Here is an 18,938-nt window from a genome sequence, read left to right on the forward strand (position 1 = left end):
GCAACGATGTTTTCAAATCTGTAATCAAAGAGGTCCGCAAAAACGCTATGGACCAATCAGATTGCTTGATTTGACTTATCCGTTTTATAAATATATTTACATTTCTTCCGTTACAAAACAAACTTACAAAGCATAAGATGGAAACATTTCAGATTAACTTCGACCTCCGGGGTGGCCTTACTATGGAGGAGTGGATTGAGGAGTGCCTATCTCCAGAAAAAATGCACCTAAACGACGACATGCAGAGCTACGTGAAGAGCAGGTAGACCAACTGGAAAAGTACCACCATTCAAAAGCTTTCTGATGCAGGTCTTGAAACAAAGCAGAGAAATTATGACCGTTAGTGGCCACAGGTGCGAAAGCTCTCTCCAGAGCCACTGGACGCCGAATCTCGGGGACCGGAGAAAGTGGAGCAATATTCTCGCCACGCCAAGCAACAGCCTAGAACAGGAGTCTGCAACCTTTTTGACCAAAAGAGCCATTTTTCCCCAAACATTTTTTGTCTGGAGCCGCAAAACATATTTCATAGCTTGATAGCTAAGTTGTATTTATTGTTATATCAGACAAAAACTACAGTTTTTTTGCATTTATTAGGCTATTTATTACATTATATAAAACTGTTAACCTCTAATAAGAAACAAAGAACTCCTATAAGGAGAATTACAAATAATACACAGGCCTACTTTAAAATAAATTAAACACAGCACTTCCTCTGCACATTTGAAGGAAAAAAAAAAATTATTAAAATGGGCCCACTTTGAAATAAATAAAACATATAGCTGCACCCTAAAACGAGTTAAAGGTAGGGTAGGTAAGAATGGAGAAACCAGCTCGTGTGCGCTAGAATTTGAAGATACACAACCGGAAAAAATAGGCCTCTTCCTTCAGACTTTCTTACAGATTCCCTCCTCCAACACACACGAACGCGCATCATCAATGAGGCCACGAGATAAGTTTGTGCACAGATGGAAGGCTGACAGGCAGGTAGGCCATCCAGTTATTTTAGCCGGGTCGGCTAAAATGATTGGTCGTGCTTTTTACAGCGCTACGGCTTCCAGAGATACATTTTTGTATGTATTTATTGTCAAAGCATTTAATATATTCATTGCTATCGGGACGTTAAGAGCATTCCATGGAATATAACAAAAAGTGTTTTCTGAAATAAATTACATACCCCATTGAATTATGACTGAAGATTGTCAGCTGTCTTCCTCTCCCTTGTTGTTCCTCGATAAGTAAAGGCTGCAGCACCGTTGACAACTTCTCTCTACATATCAAACATACCGGTAAACCAGCATCGTTTGCTGTGGAAGCATATAACTCTGTCCACACAGAATTAAATCCTGTGTTCCTCCGGTACTTTTCTTTGATTTATCCATATTTCGCTAATCGAGCCAGGGGTCCCCGCGCGAGCGCCTCCAAGAAAAGGCGCTCGCGCGGGACCGTAGCAGGATGTGACGCATATTTTAGTTGACCTAATTAAAACCGTTTTGTTTTTTATTTATGTGTCACAGTATCACCTCAAAATACAAGATACGAAACATTTTCAACCGTGCAACAAAATATAAATAGTCCTACAAATACTTTTATTTTATTTCCTTCTTATTTTTGTCTAAGCTCAAGGGAGCCAGAGCAGAGGGCTTAAAGGGCCGCATGCGGCCCGTGGGCCGCGGGTTGCCAACCCCTGGCCTAGAACAACCTCAACCTATACAAGTAACCACGTAAGCCATGCTACTGATGCTGGACAGTTTTTCAGCGGCTGCACAATAAACGGCAACTTACAAATTAATGTAAATAAATAGCCAAATAATGGATCAACGCTCTCTGTCTAATATGTTCGCTAGCTGTTAGTGTTGTTGCATACAGTAGCAACCACCTCACACTCAGTGCTTGAATTGGAATAAAAAAGGTGCCAGTACTCTAAATCAGCAACAAGTATTTGGCACAAAGTCATAGTATATCCTATAATGCTGGTGGGTTTGTCTCTTTACTGTATATTTTAGAAAGGCTCACTGTACTTAAACAAAATGACTCAGGGTGCATCTGAGATTAGAGGGGGTGCAGTGGTAAAGTGCTATTTTTATAAGTGGGGAGTGGACCTGACACCCTCTAGTCTAGGGGGGTCCGGGGGCATGCTCCCCCGGGATTTTTTTTTTTTAAATATTGAAGTTAGATGCATCAATCTGGTGCACTTTGAGAGCAAAATGAAGAGATATATGGATACCTCTCAACATCCATAATGAAACAACTGTAAACAGATTTACTTTTTCTTTATGGATATAAAAGAAAGTAAAGCTTGACTCCTACCTGAGGCCACTACCAGTTTTTTGTGCCATTTTGCTGGATTTATTTGTCAATAGCGTTGCTGCACAAAGTGATAGCCCTCTAGTTTAAATCTACTACCCAAAAAGAAACATATGGAGATGGGTTACTATTTTAAAAAAAATGCAAATCTATTTGGGAACAGTGGGGCCGGGCCTCAAATCCTATAGGGGGGTCCGGGGGCATGCTCCCCCGGTAAGATTTTTTTTTAAATGTTGGACTTAAATGCATCAATCTGGTGCATTTTGAGGGGGAAATAAAGAGACTACACCCATATGAAACAAAAACGTATACATTTAAATAATCATAAAATCATAAGTACATGGCCATAACCAATAACATACAATATCCAATATGAAAAAACATTGAAACTTGTTTATTTATTTGTTTTTGGTTCATTTATAGTTGAACCAAACCTCTCCCCCCCTGCTCCTCTTTGAGGCAACAGCAAAGACTAGTTTTAGCTCTCAACAAGTTTATCTTACCTTTTTTCACCTAGTTAACATTTTGTTTGTATTATTCATGCATATTTTACGCATCACTACCCCCTCAAATGGAAATATGTGTTTACATAAATGGTGACCGAACCGTTTGAGACCCACTTAGATAACTTAAACTAAGTTAACTACCTAAAGACTCAGAGAGTAATTTACCTCACCAGAGCTGTAGTTATCAGCCTCTCAGTCTGACAGCAAAGGACTCTCCCTCCACCTTGTTGTTGAAACAGCTCCTTATATCCGTTAGCGCAGCTAGCTAGCACCAGATGCCAACAACAACACACGTAACCGGTGTGCGCGCTTTCTCGCTCGCTCGCGCCACACATACACCAACACACACCCTCCCGAGCTTGAATGACACACAGAGACCAATCGAGGGCATTAGTATGATCTGTATGAAAGTGGCAATGTCGGCAGGCCACGTCATGTAGACAGCCAGTCACCCTCTGTGAGGCAGAGTCAGACCCACATTTGCGCTGCGTTGCGTTTACAATATATACGTATATTGCCGGCGGCTGAGTACCGGCATTTTACTGAGTACCGGCAAGGTGCCGGTACTCAGTAAGAAGTGCCGGTACCACATGGGTAAAAATCAGAAGTGACGGTACTGCGTACCGGTGAGTACCGGCCCAATTCAAGCACTGCTCACACTATGTTTCGTGCAGAAGGCAACGGAGGGACTATTTTATTTTGAACATCATTATTTACTAATAAAAAATATTTAAATTAGAGTGTGTATTTTTCTTTCATATTGCCACACTTGGTAACCGTTTTATAAAAGCAATAGCTCACGACAGGCCGTGGTATATGCTCATTATATCACAGCTAAGGGGCGTGGTTCGGCCCGACGCGAAACATACTATACCTTGCTATACCCGCAACCTCCGTTCCAGCTGAGAGGGTCTTCTCTACAGCTGGCCTGATTGTGAATCGCCTCCGCACATGAAAGTAGGCCTATAGAGCTATCTAACTGTGATCACCAGTTCAATACATTTGACAAATTCGACTTGGTTTCTATACTTATTTGAACATGTATGTATTTATTTCCCAAACTTATTGAAAAAATCTTTTTCGAAAAAAGTTTTTAGAATTTTTTTACCCAATTTTTGTATAGGATATGTACATTTCTGTTAACCGGTTAACCGTTTTTGGGGGGATCGAATATCCGAATATACATTTGCTTTCAAATTCCCATCCGTAGTTTCCTACAGAAAGACGTTTGACCTAGAAAATGGCCAGCTGGGCCACCCCATGCCCAGGAAGTGCGTTTGCACTCATAAGTGTTAAAAACCGCTCATAAATGACAAAACAGCTGAAGAGACGGCAGCCTGTTGCATGAGAGAGCATTTCAGACACAACTCAGGTGTGTGAACATGATCAGTGTCAAGATGTTAAGCAAAAAAATCAAGTACTAGGAAAACAACTCATGTTGTAATTTATCTAAATGTATTATAATTGGTTTCATCAAAAACTGTTTGCAGTCTGTTTAGTGGATTCCCACCATTATGAGTTACCTTTGGATTACTGAAATATTTGCTTTACTATGCTGATTTTATATGTTGTATTATGCTTGATTTTATAGCTCTTATTTAGAATGGCAACTCTTTTAAATCTAAAGAACCAAAGGCTGGTGAGTATATACACTTTACTTTTAGATAGATGGGTGACAGCACTATATAAAGTCTCACATCACATGTTCTCAGTGTTGATGTGTAAATGCTCCTATAAAGGTTTGACATTGTCCATGGAAATGGAATGTTTCCCTAATCAGCTCTCCAAAGTGTCCTCTTTATTTGAGCTAATCAACAGTATTGCCCTATATTGCTCCCATTACGCATGATTGCTTGATGCCGAGTTTGTGCAGATAACCCCCTCAAAAAGACGCAGGCCCAGTCCTTGAAAAATGCTCACATAAAACGGAGTAAGAAGGGGCCATACATCCCTTTCAACCACTGAAATGTGTTTTTAACATTCAATTTTAGTGCAAAATTCATCTTTCTCTCTCACATATGTCATTGTATCCTTAATGGTTGGTTATAAGACAAGAATTACAAGAATGATCTAGTGAATATAATTTGGTGGAAATGTAATTGATCTGTGTACATTTGGTAATTTGTTTACTGAATTACATCAGAAGTTGCAGAAACAAGGAATAGCAGGCTCGTTTAAAAAAAATATTGAAATTAATATAATTCTTTATGTCAACTCAACTTTATTATTTTATTCATAGATCAGTACATATTTCATAATTAGAGCAGACTGTCAACCTGCTAGCAAAAGAGGAAGTAGGGAACAATTATTTTTAAGGCGGCATAGGGTGAAAAGCTTATGAAATTTGTTTTTGTTTTGTACACATTAAAAATCAAGAAATTAGAAACTGTTTTATTCCAAAGACTTAAAGAAATATCAAAACGCAAACAGACCGCAATGCGCCCCAAACATATATTCAACATATTAGAGCTTCCACCATTTCAAAATGTATAGTTAGAATTACAAGAGCTAATACTTGTGTCCTTAAGTCACAAGAAATGGCAGTTCAGTGTTATTTTAAGGGTTAATAATGGGCGGATTCAGATTGGTTGATGTATTGCACCTAATGTAACATCTTTAGGAGGTGCCTTACATTCAAACCTTTTCCATAAACAGTGTCAAATTCAAAATGAATTCATCTCCATTCAGCACGGCTTGTTCATTTTACACATTTTAACAAAGGTAGCAACAGTTTAATGCGATGGACAGAGGATGGAACGTAGTAGTGTATGGATGGGCTATTATGATGACTGTGTGTGAGAAGGATAAGCTATTAAACAGAACACCATTGATTGAGAGAGAAATAATGATGACTGTAAAACACATAAATGTCACTGAAGCCGTCCATTGTCATTCACATTATGCAGTTATCCTCTCATACTATTATGGTATAGGTCTATAACATGAGTGTGAGTGTAGTTGTGTATTACAGAACATAGTGATTGCAAGTGAAAAAGGGCAAAGTGGTGTTAAGGAAAGTCAAGCATTATGTAACATTATGATTTTGTGGGAGAAGAACTATGATTTACGCCCTAAATGGCCTCGCATACCACTACTTCTCCCCACTTATCGAAACGACCAATAATGCAGGCGGTTAGGAACCACACACACACACACACACACACACACACACACACACACACACACACACACACACACACACACACACACACACACACACACACACACACACACACACGAGAAATATAGCTCAGTGGACACAGAGGACTAAACCATCTTCATTAGGTGACTGGTCCCTTGACGGCTATTTGACATCCCAACAGGACCACAGGGCAATATATTCCTCACAGGGATTATCACCCTTAAGTGCCCCCCATAACCAACTCCACTATCCCACGACTTTAACCTCTCATCAAACGGCACTCACCATTGTGGGATCCAATAACAGTATCAATGTATCAATGCCACAGCCTGACAAGTTGTGTTTCCATTGTGAGGTGATTGTAAGTCATTGGAAAACGAGCCCTCTGTAAATTCTGGCCGAGGCACTTTCTTTCTTTCCCCGAGGTGAAAACATCAATAGAGGAGAGAGAAGCCAGGCCAACCTATAGCACAGGACAGATCGATAGCGCAACAAACTCGGTAAAGATTGACTGGAGAGTTGCCTGGAAACGTCCTGTTTGAGATTTATGACGTGAGGAGGACACAAGCCAACAGGAGAAGCGAGAGGACATGAAAGCGAGAGGAAATGAGAGTGATGGAGAATTCTCTTACTCTTTTTTTTTGCCTTTCAGGGTCAAATTGAATCCTCAGAGAGAATATATAAATGTTAAATACGATTGAATAACATAAATAGGGTTTTCCTTGCAAATGTGCAGCATTCAGTGACAATAAACGCCAATGAAAGAAATCTCAAACTGTTAATCTGAAAAACCATTTTGTTTTATTCCCCGTATTCGAGTTATCTCCCATTTTTATTTCAAAAATGAGACTTTCCCGTTGAGAAAACGGGAAGAAACCGATATCTCACGAAGCAGACGGTATATGTTTGACATTCCAATGGGAAGATTACTGAAACAGTGACGAGATGAAATTAGAAGATATCAGGTTTCATTGCTTCCCCACACCAACAGAGAACCCTTACCGTATGTCACCCGGCTGCAGCGTGCTCTGACTGGTGCAGCAGTCTTCCATAGAAGCGGCTAATTGAATATCCTTATCTGGCTCCGAACCACCCTTTTCTCCGCTGAACCGAGACACAGGCCGGTTGGTAAAGCGGCACATTTGTATTCACCCTCAGATGCAAATGTAGACCACATACACACAGATGTATTTACTGTATTATGCTGCAGCACAGATAATTGTGCTTTTATAAAGAGGAACATCATAACCAGACCCCACACGGTACTACAGACAAAGCTATCTTTCTCACATGCTATTCTCTAACGTCTCACATGATAAAAGTTCCCCGGGAATGTGTTAACAGCCTCCAGCTGTGATTTTTTTTTGGTTATGAAATTAAGTGCAGCAGTTTTTCGAATGCCCGTTGGGCCCTTTAGTGTAAATTGATTCTATTTTAAAAAGTCTTTTTTTTTCTTCTGCAGTCTGACAGAGAAAGAGAAGAAGAAGAGGGGGCTGGGGAACGAGAATGGACTCTCAAAGAAAGAGAAGGCAATAGATGGAAGCCAGTTTTGTTGGTGAAAGGGTTAAAGAGAAAATGGCAGTGACAAAAACAGGAGGTGTGCAGACCGATGGCCCATTAAGGGGTTAACAGTCGAAGGGAGGCCGATAATGGAGGCTCGAGCAGCTGGATAGGAACTTCAGCACGCAGGAAGGCCAACACCATAGAAACAGCTAACTAACCGGAGGAAAACAGAGGGAGAGTGAGGCAGGGAGGTGATACATTTCTCAGCATCAGTTAACACTGATAAACCAACAATAAAATAACCATTCAAATATTGTTGCAAAAATCTATGTTTTTCTAACGGACTGCAAACACATGTTTACACCTTTTTCTTTGTACAGTGTGGTGCGTTCACCCGCTTTGTCAACACGACTGCAGATGCATAATTAAGCATGGAGCCCCGGTGTGAGTCTAACAGCAGAGATACAGCGGAGGATTCCTGAAGGAGAAGCTCTTCCACATGAATTGAAGCTGCAATAGAGTAAATGTGACCTTTACCATCTGAAGAATGTGGCATCCACATGATACTGATATACTAAAAGCTATCCTTTAACTTATTCGCTCTTTTACAAACAACCACGGGCACAAAACATACATGCACATGTGGCAGAAATATGTCCCATGGAACAGATGTTTTACTGCAGCCTAGGGCTGCACGATTTTGGGAAAAAATCGAATTGCGATTTTTCTGACAAATATTGCGATTGCGATTCGATTTGCGATATTTGTTTTTAAGCGACCCAACGGAAGTTTATTGTAAAATGCGGCCATATCTCCCGCTAGGAAGGTCCAACATGCTCCCGTCTATAGCACCCCCGCAGCCCGAGCTACGAGTGAAAGAACTAAACTTACATGAAACTTCCGTTGGGTTGCTTTAAAGTCAAGCTGCAGTTTAAAGTAGACCTATTATGCTATATTGGAAAAATACCTATACAAAACATGTCTGTGAAGTTTTTTTTTCAAAATACCAAACAGATCGCCCATTGTAGCCATGCCTCATACTGCTCATACCCCTCTTTTGCAGCCCTGTTAGAAAAACGCGGATTTTGGGTCCTTAGCTTTAAAAAAAGAGGAGGAGGAGCTAATGCCTGATCAGAATTCTACCGGAGATAAAGTAAAATTCTGCTGTGATAAAACGTCATCCTGTTCTAAACCACATCAAAGATTATTTCTGAAACAGTATGGAGCTCAAATGCTTTTTCTCTTGCAGGTTTATCACAAGGTGAGTTCCTTTTTTTATTTCCTGCTTTTTAAACACATACAGGTTAGCTCTGAGTGTTAGCGAGGCTTGCCAATGTAAACAAAGACGAGATTACGTCCAAAACACGTCAGGCATTGTTTCTGATAGCAACTTTCGGTGGGTCCACTGCCGATTTGACGTCATATCGGCAGCAAATCTGTATCCGCTTGTTGTACACCCGTTTTTAAAAGATTTGGGTACAGAGGAAAAGAGAGAGGGTTTTATTTTCTGATGCTGCGTGAGTTCCCAGACGCACCGGGGACACATATTTATGTATAAAAGACATCACAAAGTGCATTTTGCATGATAGGTCCCCTTTAAGATTCACCCTGTAATAGATATAAAACATGTGATGGAGCCTTAATAACCTGACTCAGATGGTTTCTTTCACCAAACCATCTAGGAAAGCTCCATTGGAAGCCATTTGGAAAGGGCAGGCACTTTCAAAAATACTTGGCAGGTGATTGGATCAATCTGTATATCAGCTTCTATCATGGGCCACTTCTGATTGGTTAACAATGGCTGGTGCACGTGGAGCACAGCACTTCTGATTGGTGTGGATGACTGACTCACAAGAAGAAAAAAAGAAAAAAAAATCGCAGGCTTTGCGATTTCATAATCGCATCATTTAAAATCGCGATTTTGATTTAAAATCGATTAATCGTTCAGCCCTACTGCAGCCCACATCTAGTAGTCAACCTCAGAAAACCCTCAAAAGATTACATTGTTGCTCTACATCCATAATGGCTGTTTTATATTCACAAGCTAGGTGATTTGAGGTAACAATGGAGGAGGGGAGGGGGATTGAGAAAGCTGCGGGAAAGCTGCTTCATTCAACTTGTCTTCTGTTTCTATTTGTGAAGCTCGTGTGCTGGAGAAGAGCCACTAAGGCTGCTGACAGCAAAGCACACACATATGCACACAGTATTTAAAACACACTTGTAGTACACATACATACACTGATTGAAGTTTGAATTCCCTAAGCAGTGTGTTTTGTTTGTTTAAAGGTAACAAATTGTGTTCACATTTTTCTATAAACAGCTGAAGGCAGAGTAAGTCTGAGTAGATGCGGATCAGCTGAGGCTTTTTGTTCCTCAATGAATATTTATTAGTGGCCAGAGGAGGCTGTGATTGAGTTTTACAGGGGAACGGTTGTGTATCATGTGCTGTAAATTAAGTAGTACTGCAGCTCAGGGGATCAGCAGTCAAACTCTGACCTGAGGGCATAAAGACCTGATGAGAAGGAGGAGGGGAGTACAAACTGAGAGCACACAGGCACAGCAGGGAACTCATCACAAATACACGCACATGTATTCGTAGGCCCGCCTGCCGCAAAAGGAAACCATACACTATGTACACATGGTGCTTTACAATGGCAGGAGCAGCGTTCTGAACATGCATTGTTAAAGGGGAGGCTGCAAGCCGAGCGTTAGTGGATTGTGTGAGCAAAGTATGATGAAATCACACATCTCTAACATCTCGTTTCTGCACTCTGCACTCCCACCAAACACAGTGTTTAACAAACATTTGAAAACAGCCAGCAGGCAATATTGAAATGACTCAATGAGCTCGCACGTCGGCAATATCATAAGATATGTGCATGGATGTGTGAAAACACACACACATCTGCACCTTCACACACACACACACACACACACACACACACACACACACACACACACACACACACACACACACACACACACACACACACACACACACACATTGTTGTACCAGTCGGTCCAGCATTGTAATGAATGACAAATATCTGCTTACAGCTGCATTACTCACACTCTCAGTCTTTTGTGTTGTAATCATGCCCCTAACTGCAGGAACAGCCTCAGATCAATAACCTAATTAGCCATAAAGCATAGCATTGAGGTGATACATTATATGCCTGGTATCCCTTGGCTGGCGTCTCACAGGAATTACCATATAAATGAACTGCGGTCATTTATTAAGCAAAGAGTTGTGTTGGAGACTTGGCTTTCTATGGAGTAGCAACATTGTGAGTTACAACACACATTAGAAAAGGGAAACATCACGAGGGGTTGAACGGTCAGGTTACAAATTGCATTGACTGCTGGCAGAGCGCAAACATCTGCCATGCTGTGACTCTACCCGCGGAGTCAGTAAGCAGCGAGGCTCACGGCGACCGAGGAAACCCCCAACGCGCTTTCTTTCCACTCTTTGTATTCCACTGGACTGCAAGTAATTCAATACACCTCTTGTGCAGGTTCACTCAAAGCGAATAAACTAGAGCAAGTTGGGCACTTTTTGAACACCACTTACAGTAATATCTGTGTGTATGTGGGTCCTGTGTGTGTGTGTGTGTGTGTGTGTGTGTGTGTGTGTGTGTGTGTGTGTGTGTGTGTGTGTGTGTATGTATGTGTGTGTGTGTGTGTGTGTGTGTGTGTGTGTGTGTGTGTGTGTGTGTGTGTGTGTGTGTGTGTGTGTGTGTGTGTGTGTGTGTGTGTGTGTGTGTGTGTGTGTGTGTGTGTGTGTGTGCGCGTGTGTGACTTGGACATATGTGTCTATTTGCGCGTTCTTAAAAGCAAGTGTGTAATGAAACGTGAATCCGAAAAGATGAATCTTGTTCTGCACATGATTCCTTGACCAAACTCAATACCCCTGCGAGAGAGACCGCTACAACAATACCAGGCTGATCTCTCCATAGCAACACACATGGTAACACAAATCTATTTCAGAGCAGGAGCGCAGCGTAGCACTTAAACGCAGCGGACAAAAAAAATAGGGAAAACAGCGATCAATTATTAAAAGAGCTTCATGTTCATACTTACAGCCTGTGTGTTGCCAGCTGCAGCCGAAACTAAGAGGCTCCTACGGCTCACACCTACCTCTCCTCGCACAATGCTGAGCGTTATCAGGGATCTACAGCAGTGCCGCTCCTTCGTCATATACAGAGGATGTGATCTAGGATCTGCCCCTTGTTTGACATTTAATTGTTCCGTGAGGTGTGTTTACTTTCAAGGTGTTGGCTGCCCTCTCAGACTCAAACACAGACAAGCAGTGGAAACATGGAACACTAATGAGAAAAACAAACTCAGGGCCCTGTAACAACAGCGGAGAAATGACCGATAGAAAGTTTAAATCAACATAATGTTTCTCCTGGCATAAGCTCGCTGGTAAATCACAAGGCTGAAAGCAGATCTGTCGACATCAATTGTTCAGAGGCCCGAGCATTCAGCTTTACATCAGCGTAATTGCGAAGCCAACATAAACACACAGCTGATAAGATTAACTGCTTTTTTAAAGAGGGCTGGCAGCACAATTACCTCAGCGTTTTCCTTAATTTGGACAAGAGGGAAAAACACATAAGTGTTCTGGTATTTACTTGAAATAAATGGTCTTAGTTATTGGAAAATCTGAACAGTGAGAAGCAAAAACTGGAAACACTGACACTTTAATGGAGAAAAAACCGAACATGTTTTCCTTCTTTACAGAGAATACTTGCCAAACCATTCCCTTTCCACTTTCCAAAGCTCTACAACCACCAGTAAACATGACCCCAGTAAATCCTCCAGACAGCGTCAAAGTGACACTAAGTTGGCTGAAAGTGCCACTTTGATGCACCCTCTGCTGACCTTTCCCAGATCCTATAGCCCGATTATACACATGTTGGACTGACGTTTAGCAGGATCCGCACAAAAAGCTTTACAGTAAAAGCTTTCCTCCTCTTTTGAGCAGCCATTCTGCAGTGACACATACAACCTTATGTTCTTCAGAAAGGTTGACACACACACACACACACACACACACACACACACACACACACACACACACACACACACCAAACATGGGTGATGTGACAGGAGAGGAGAGAGACGGCTATGAATTTTTTTTCTTCTTTTGACCCATGATCTGATTTTCTTCACTTGATATGAAACGATAGATGGGACTTGCATGACAATAAGTAAATGGTGACCATGCAGCAGAGATACACAGTTTGTGAGAATTTGTTGTTTTTACTTGTCGTACATGTACAATTTGTCCATTATCTTTGGCTCTCTAACTGTTGAAGAAATAAAAATAGCTATTTGAGGAAAATCTCATTTGGCTTTGGAAAATTAACAGGTATTTTTAACAATGAACAAACCAAAATTATGAATCCATCGATAGAGAAATGAACAAGCATATATTGAAGGTAGATTTATTTGAGTAGTTACAAATAATCAACAGAAATTGATAATGATATGAGTTGTTAGCTGCAGCACTACAATATGGGTACATTAAGCCACGGAAAACGTACCAGGAAGGATTCCCCATGTTCAGGCTCAAACAAATGCCCCCCCTGAAACCACCTACTGCACATATTTCCTTTATTTTATATATGACCTAGTTCTTCCCTTGCATGTTTTATGTCCTTCTAATATGTTTATTGATTAAAACAAACCTCAAGGCAGAATTATTTGTAAGGGCAATCCTATTTGGTAAATTAACGTTATTCTGATTGTTGAATAAGCTACATAAATATAAACACATGATACAAAATATAAGCAAGCAACAGAAAGACATGCAATTCCTTTTAATAGTCGATTTTCTGTCCTTTCAATATTTGCAGGCATTTGAATTATTTTCAGGAAAACCGCTTTATTTTGGGCCCTAAACGGCACTAAATCGGACCACCTGTTAAGTGGTTAATCACAAGCATCCGCTAGAGGAGACATCCGCCTATCCTCTAAATTCCGCCTTGTTAAACGAAAGCAAATCCACATCCTATGTTTATGTACAACACTGTCACTGCAGGAGATATCACCATAGCAGTAAGTGGAAGGCATTAGAGTACTTACACAGCCTATCACAAAAGAAGCAGCAATGCACCTTTCAAAGCACGATGTTATTGAGGCAGGACACAATATCGTACTACCTGCCGTCGGTTCAGTGGGCTGGGTGTCCAGTTTCAGGGTGTGCTGCGGGATACTGTAATCGTATACACTTTATCGGGCTTGTTTGGTCACAAGTGTTTTGTTTAAGGGATTTCAAATGGGGGCGGGGGCACGGGCTGTCTCATTGTGGGCGAGTCAATAAGATGTAACCACGATCCCACGAATATCCGTGAATAGATAAGAGTGTCTGGACATATCAAAATACTTGGCATGGTCAGATCTGAGCGAGGGAAAAAGGTTTGATACTCAAGAGTCTGTCCTGGGATTACTTCTAAGATTTTTCTGATTTGCAGTGGAAATTGGATTATGTAATAGTTGTGTAATAAATAAATGTCTTGTTTACAGAGGGTGCTGGAAAGCAGCAAACAGAAAAGGTGATTGAAAGACTTTAACTAAAACAGCAGTTTGATTTTTATCATCTATTAGCTATAACTCATGATATCCTATCCTGCTGCATACTGACCATGTTTTGACTTTTTTGTGGCCAAGGCTATCAGACACAGACAGGATCAGTTTAGAAAAGACAAAATAAATCTCCCAGTATTATAATCAGAATGGATTTAAGAGACATAACGGCCCTACAGCTTGTTAAAATCCCAGCTGTTTTAAACAGTAATGAGTTTTCACTGGGTCTATTATACCACTTACCAAAGACTCTTTTTCCTGATGTTTTACTCTATAATTAGTACAATATGGGCTTTATTCGCCAGTATTTGGTATAATGATGTCAAAACATTATTTAAACTATGGCCTCAACAATGCAGTGCACGGAGCAGATTATCAAAATGAAGCTTTGGCATGCATAGTTCTTATATGATGTTAAAACACAAACTGGTTCCTGTTTTCTTACCAATATTAGGAAAACATGTTGCACTATTCATAATTCACCATTTCATTTTTTGGGTTTTGCTTCCCTATCAGGTAAACATCCTGTGATTTTAACTTGGAAAAAGGTTGGTTGCAACTTCAAGAAAAAAAGTTTACTTTCTCTTCAGCCATTTCAGCATTCTGCTGAAGCTCCAAACTTGAGGTAAGAACAGTCATGTCAAGGTGGTTCAATGTACCACCTTTTGTTACTGGAGCCAGCTAAGCCCCTGAAAACAACAGCAGCATTTTAAGAAGGAGGGTGGTGTTGTTATTTAGATGATACACCCTCATCAGGGCCACCCGTTGCTTTCCCTTTCCTATCCTGCGATATAAAAACTCCACATCACCTGCACCTTGAGGAAATGCTGGGGGAGGACAAAAATATACAACGGTGGGGACGAATCTGCCACTCCTACGATATCTTTCACAATCAAGTCTGCTAAAATGTCCATATGTCGGTTGGTCTGATCAATTATTAACCATGTTTGGTCAACCAGATTTTTCAGGGAAGACAACTTGGTCATATGTAGAAAACAACGTAGCTAATTCTTTAGCAGCTAGAATAAAAAACAATTTACTTCAATGTCTTCCAGTTGGACTTTTTTTGTATTGCTCTCTGCAAGGGCCAAAACACATAGCAGCCAGAGAGGACATTCAACGCATGTATTTACCGACAACATATTGAAAAATGTAGATGAGAATGATTTTTCATTTGAGTTTTCTGTATGTCACAGTGAGGATGAATGGATAGCAACCTTTGTACTGCCAGATAATCTACATGATAACTAGAAATAGATTTTACTTAATTTGAATCATAATACTTTAAACTTCAATCATACAGACTGATCCCCAGATTCCCACTTGTTACTGCAGTTTCATCTAACCTATTACTGAATGAACATTTGAACTTATTTTTACCAGGTATTATCTTCCAATAATCGTCTGTTTTATTATTATTTGACATGCTTTTACTCTTGATTTTCTTGCCATCATTTGTTTAGCCTGATGCTCTAAATCTTTTAAGATTGATGCCTTAACTTGAATTATTTATTTCACTGTACATATTATAGTGTTGACCTGTTACATACATCTCATACACCTTTATTTAAAGAGCTTTTTTTTAGTATGTTAAACACTGCCTTGGTAGGAGCTACTGACAGATATACAGGACTACATGATATAAAGCTAACGCTGTGTCTGGAAGTCAGAATCCTGAAATTCCCCTGCTCAGAAACCCCTCGGTTCTGTGGAAACAACACACGCTTTGTTTCTAATTCAGCTGCTTGGGAGCATCATTATTTTACAGTGGGTTACCCAAAACAACACTGCAACATGGAACAGGTGTGTGTGCGCGTGTTTGTGCGCTCGCGATGCCGTTTGCAAGCGCGTGCTTGTGTGACCAAATTAAACAAATACCAGGTTAGGTATGATACGCATCACGTATAAGGTTACATGTGCGATAGTTAACATCGGTGGGTTTTGGAAAAGCTACCCCTGAATGACGATTAAAATAGCCTACCTTCCACCCCCCAGCCCCCCTCCCGTACATACATACACATGCGCGTGCACACCGTACACATTGGCGAATGTTCTGTAACAAAATCATATGACAGGCGTGGTCATTGAGTGAACACGTTAAGGCCAGTTTGTTTTTGTCATAAGAGGATAATAAGCTCCGATATGAATGGAGATGAATGTGAAAAAAACCTACCTTATGGAGGTCGATGCGGATCCGCTCCTCTCCTTTATGCGGGCTCTCGGGCCACAGGTGATAGCTCGAGCCGTAGTTGGGGCTGTCTTTGCTGCTGTTGCTGCCAGTCGCAGATGAGTTCCCCGCGTACGCCTGTTGCGTTACCGGGGGGGTGGCGCGGGAGTCGCGGGAGTGAGGCTGCGCCTGGTCGCCTGGCGCGGTGATCCTCCCAGACTTATTGCGGTCTTGTTCACAGTGCTGCGGACGCTGGGGACAGAGCCCCAGTGCGCCTTGCTGCCGCTGCTGCTCTTGCTGTTGCAGCAGTGGAGCCGGGTGAGTCCTACATAGCTCTCCTGAGCCGCTGGCGCAGTAGTTGATAGGCAAGCTGCTCCCCACCAGTAGCTGTTGCTGCGCTCGTAATTGTGGGATCTGTTGCTGCTGCAGGTCCGGAGTCTGAGACTCGAATGCTCTCTTGTTAGCCTCGGTTGACTCACATACATTTAAAGAGCGCCCTTTCTGCGAGTTTGCACGGCTTCCTTCAGGGGAGGGGTCCCTCTGTTGGAGTCTTAAATGACTGTGCTGTTGATACTGTTGCTGCTGCTGCTGCTGCTGCTGCTGCTGCTGCTGCTGCTGCTGTTGCTGCTGCTGCTGCTGTTGCTGCTGCTGCTGCTGTTGCTGCAACAACTGTCTGTGGTCTCGGTGCCCTCCTGCTCCTCCTCCTCCCCTGCAGCGGTCCACGATGCTTGCCTGTTGGTAATTATTGGCACTCCTTTGGATACGATCCCCCCTTTTAGATTCCCGGGAAAAGGAGGAGGACGACGACGTTGGTGGCGGTGGTAGTTTAGGCGGCGGAAAAGGTGGGGAGGGCTGCGGTGGGAGAGGATCGGCTGGATGGTGATGATTTTGAGAAAGGCTCGCCTCCTGCTCGGAAAAACTGCAGTGGCAGCTGGGGAAAACAGGCTGATTCTCGGACTGCGGCGGCGGCGGCTGCTGCTGCTGAGAGCCGGCCGGGGCCCAGGGATCCTGCTGCAGGTGCGCCGGCTGCCCGGTGCTGGGTTCAATGGTTCGGTGTGAAGGTCGCTGGGCGGTGTCGTAGCTCGTCAGAGGTAGAGGGTCGCCGCTGTGCACAGGTCTCCGGGAGGGCTGGCTCAGACAGGGGAGCTCCTGGAGGCTCTGGCGATGAACGGCGGTGGTCGAAGTGCGATCTCGGTGGTGAGAAGAGGGCGGGGGCGGCAGGTTGAAAACAGGAGCGAGTGGGTCTGGGCTCGGCTTGCTGCTTTCTTGCTTTTCGTCGGGGATTTGGTGCTGATGGACAGCTCCCGCGTACCGATGCCGCATCCCCTTGATCGCCGCGTCTCGCTGTGGTTGCTCCTTTGCCGTGCAGAGCTCCGACACCCGTTCATTGCGATCAGTCCCAGCAGAATAGAACAGACTTGTATCATTGGTAGGTTTGACCAGGACCTGCCTTAAAACGTCACCGTACAGCCAAAACACCGCCTTCGCCTGAATATCGGTCCATTGCTTGCTATGCGCACAGGTTGCAGCGGATCGATCACTCCTTAAGGCTGTAAGGATATTACAAGAATGGGATTATTGACATGTAGAAAGGTGTTTAAATCACACTCACATGGTCGATCATTGTAATCCTGAGGAACCAATAGATCGACTTTGTCAATGTTGCCATAACCACCCTGCATTATAAGAAATCACTTTTGCTGCTACGTCACCCAAGCAGATCCACAGGCCTTTAGAAAAAAATTCTCATCTTAGATAAACCCTGAACACTTTGCTTTATGATTATCTCCACAAGTGATTCCTATAGTGTAATGTGCATTAAGTGTTTTGCAAAAATCATGCGAGACAATAAACCCACTCTTGGTGTCTCCAACTGAAACTCATTTCCACTTGTTGGCCCACAGACACGCATCAAACTGTTATGATTACCTCATGTCTTACAGCCTGAGCACTGCAGTGTGTATGTTTTCTTTTTATAATTCAGCGAAATATAACTGTTTTTTTAATACCAGGCAGAAATATGAAGATATATTCTGCATTCAGAGCCTGCAGCATGCTGTGTGCGAGCCGCTGCTGTTGCATGCTCTCAGAATAACATGGTGAGGGCTTCACTGTCACAGCGGAGAGGAAGCCGGCTAGATGGAGACAGAGAGAGAGAGAGAGAGACAGGGAGAGAGAGAGAGAGAGAGAGAGAGAGAGAGAGAGAGAGAGAGAGAGAGAGAGAGAGAGGGAGAGAGAGGCACAGACGCTGCTGTCCGTGGTGCTGAAGGATTTAGGATGAGCATCACTAAAATAGCTTCTGTCGTTGAGTCAAGTAGCCAGAGGATGGACAGATGTCCAGCACACATCGGCCAAGAATTCATCTCAGCTGAAATGAGAAATGTTATAACATAGAACTTGGATTAAAGGATACATCTAGTGTTTTTTTCAAGTCTATTTTATAAAAAACAATACAAAAATGCCCATAATTGAACAAGGTGGCTATATTCCTTCTGTCGATACTTGTTTGTAGCCTTCATTTATCCAGGTAAAAATCCCATTGAGATCAAGAATCTCTTTTACAAGGGAGACATGCCGCACATTGGTTACACATGTAACAGAAATACAACAGAAAACAAAAAGGACACAGACAACATAATGAGAGGGGTACAATTTACAAACGTATTCACAATGACAGGTAGGAGTATCGATTATCATTTCATCCAGCTGTGCTTTAAAATGATGC

General features: G+C 42.2%; 1 protein-coding gene across 5 annotated transcripts in view; it reads right to left on the minus strand.

Moving 5' to 3' along the window:
• kcnn1a (potassium intermediate/small conductance calcium-activated channel, subfamily N, member 1a) overlaps positions 1-17,604 on the minus strand; it is a 55,099-nt gene extending 37,495 nt beyond the window's left edge. For 4 of the 5 annotated variants that reach the window (XR_013802547.1, XR_013802548.1, XM_079649446.1 and 1 more), the window contains exon 1: positions 16,220-17,604. Coding sequence is in view for 3 of the 5 variants with exons in the window: in XM_079649446.1 (XP_079505572.1) it covers positions 16,220-17,536 (1,317 nt within the window). In the remaining 2 variants the exon portion in view is untranslated. Of the gene's footprint in view, positions 1-11,535; positions 11,668-16,219 lie in introns of those variants that run through there. The other variant, XM_079649447.1, reaches the window with a different exon arrangement.
• Positions 17,605-18,938: the final 1,334 nt, after the last annotated feature.

The sequence above is a fragment of the Notothenia rossii genome, assembly GCF_949606895.1.
Source record: "Notothenia rossii genome assembly, chromosome: 9".
Classification (NCBI taxonomy): domain Eukaryota; kingdom Metazoa; phylum Chordata; class Actinopteri; order Perciformes; family Nototheniidae; genus Notothenia; species Notothenia rossii.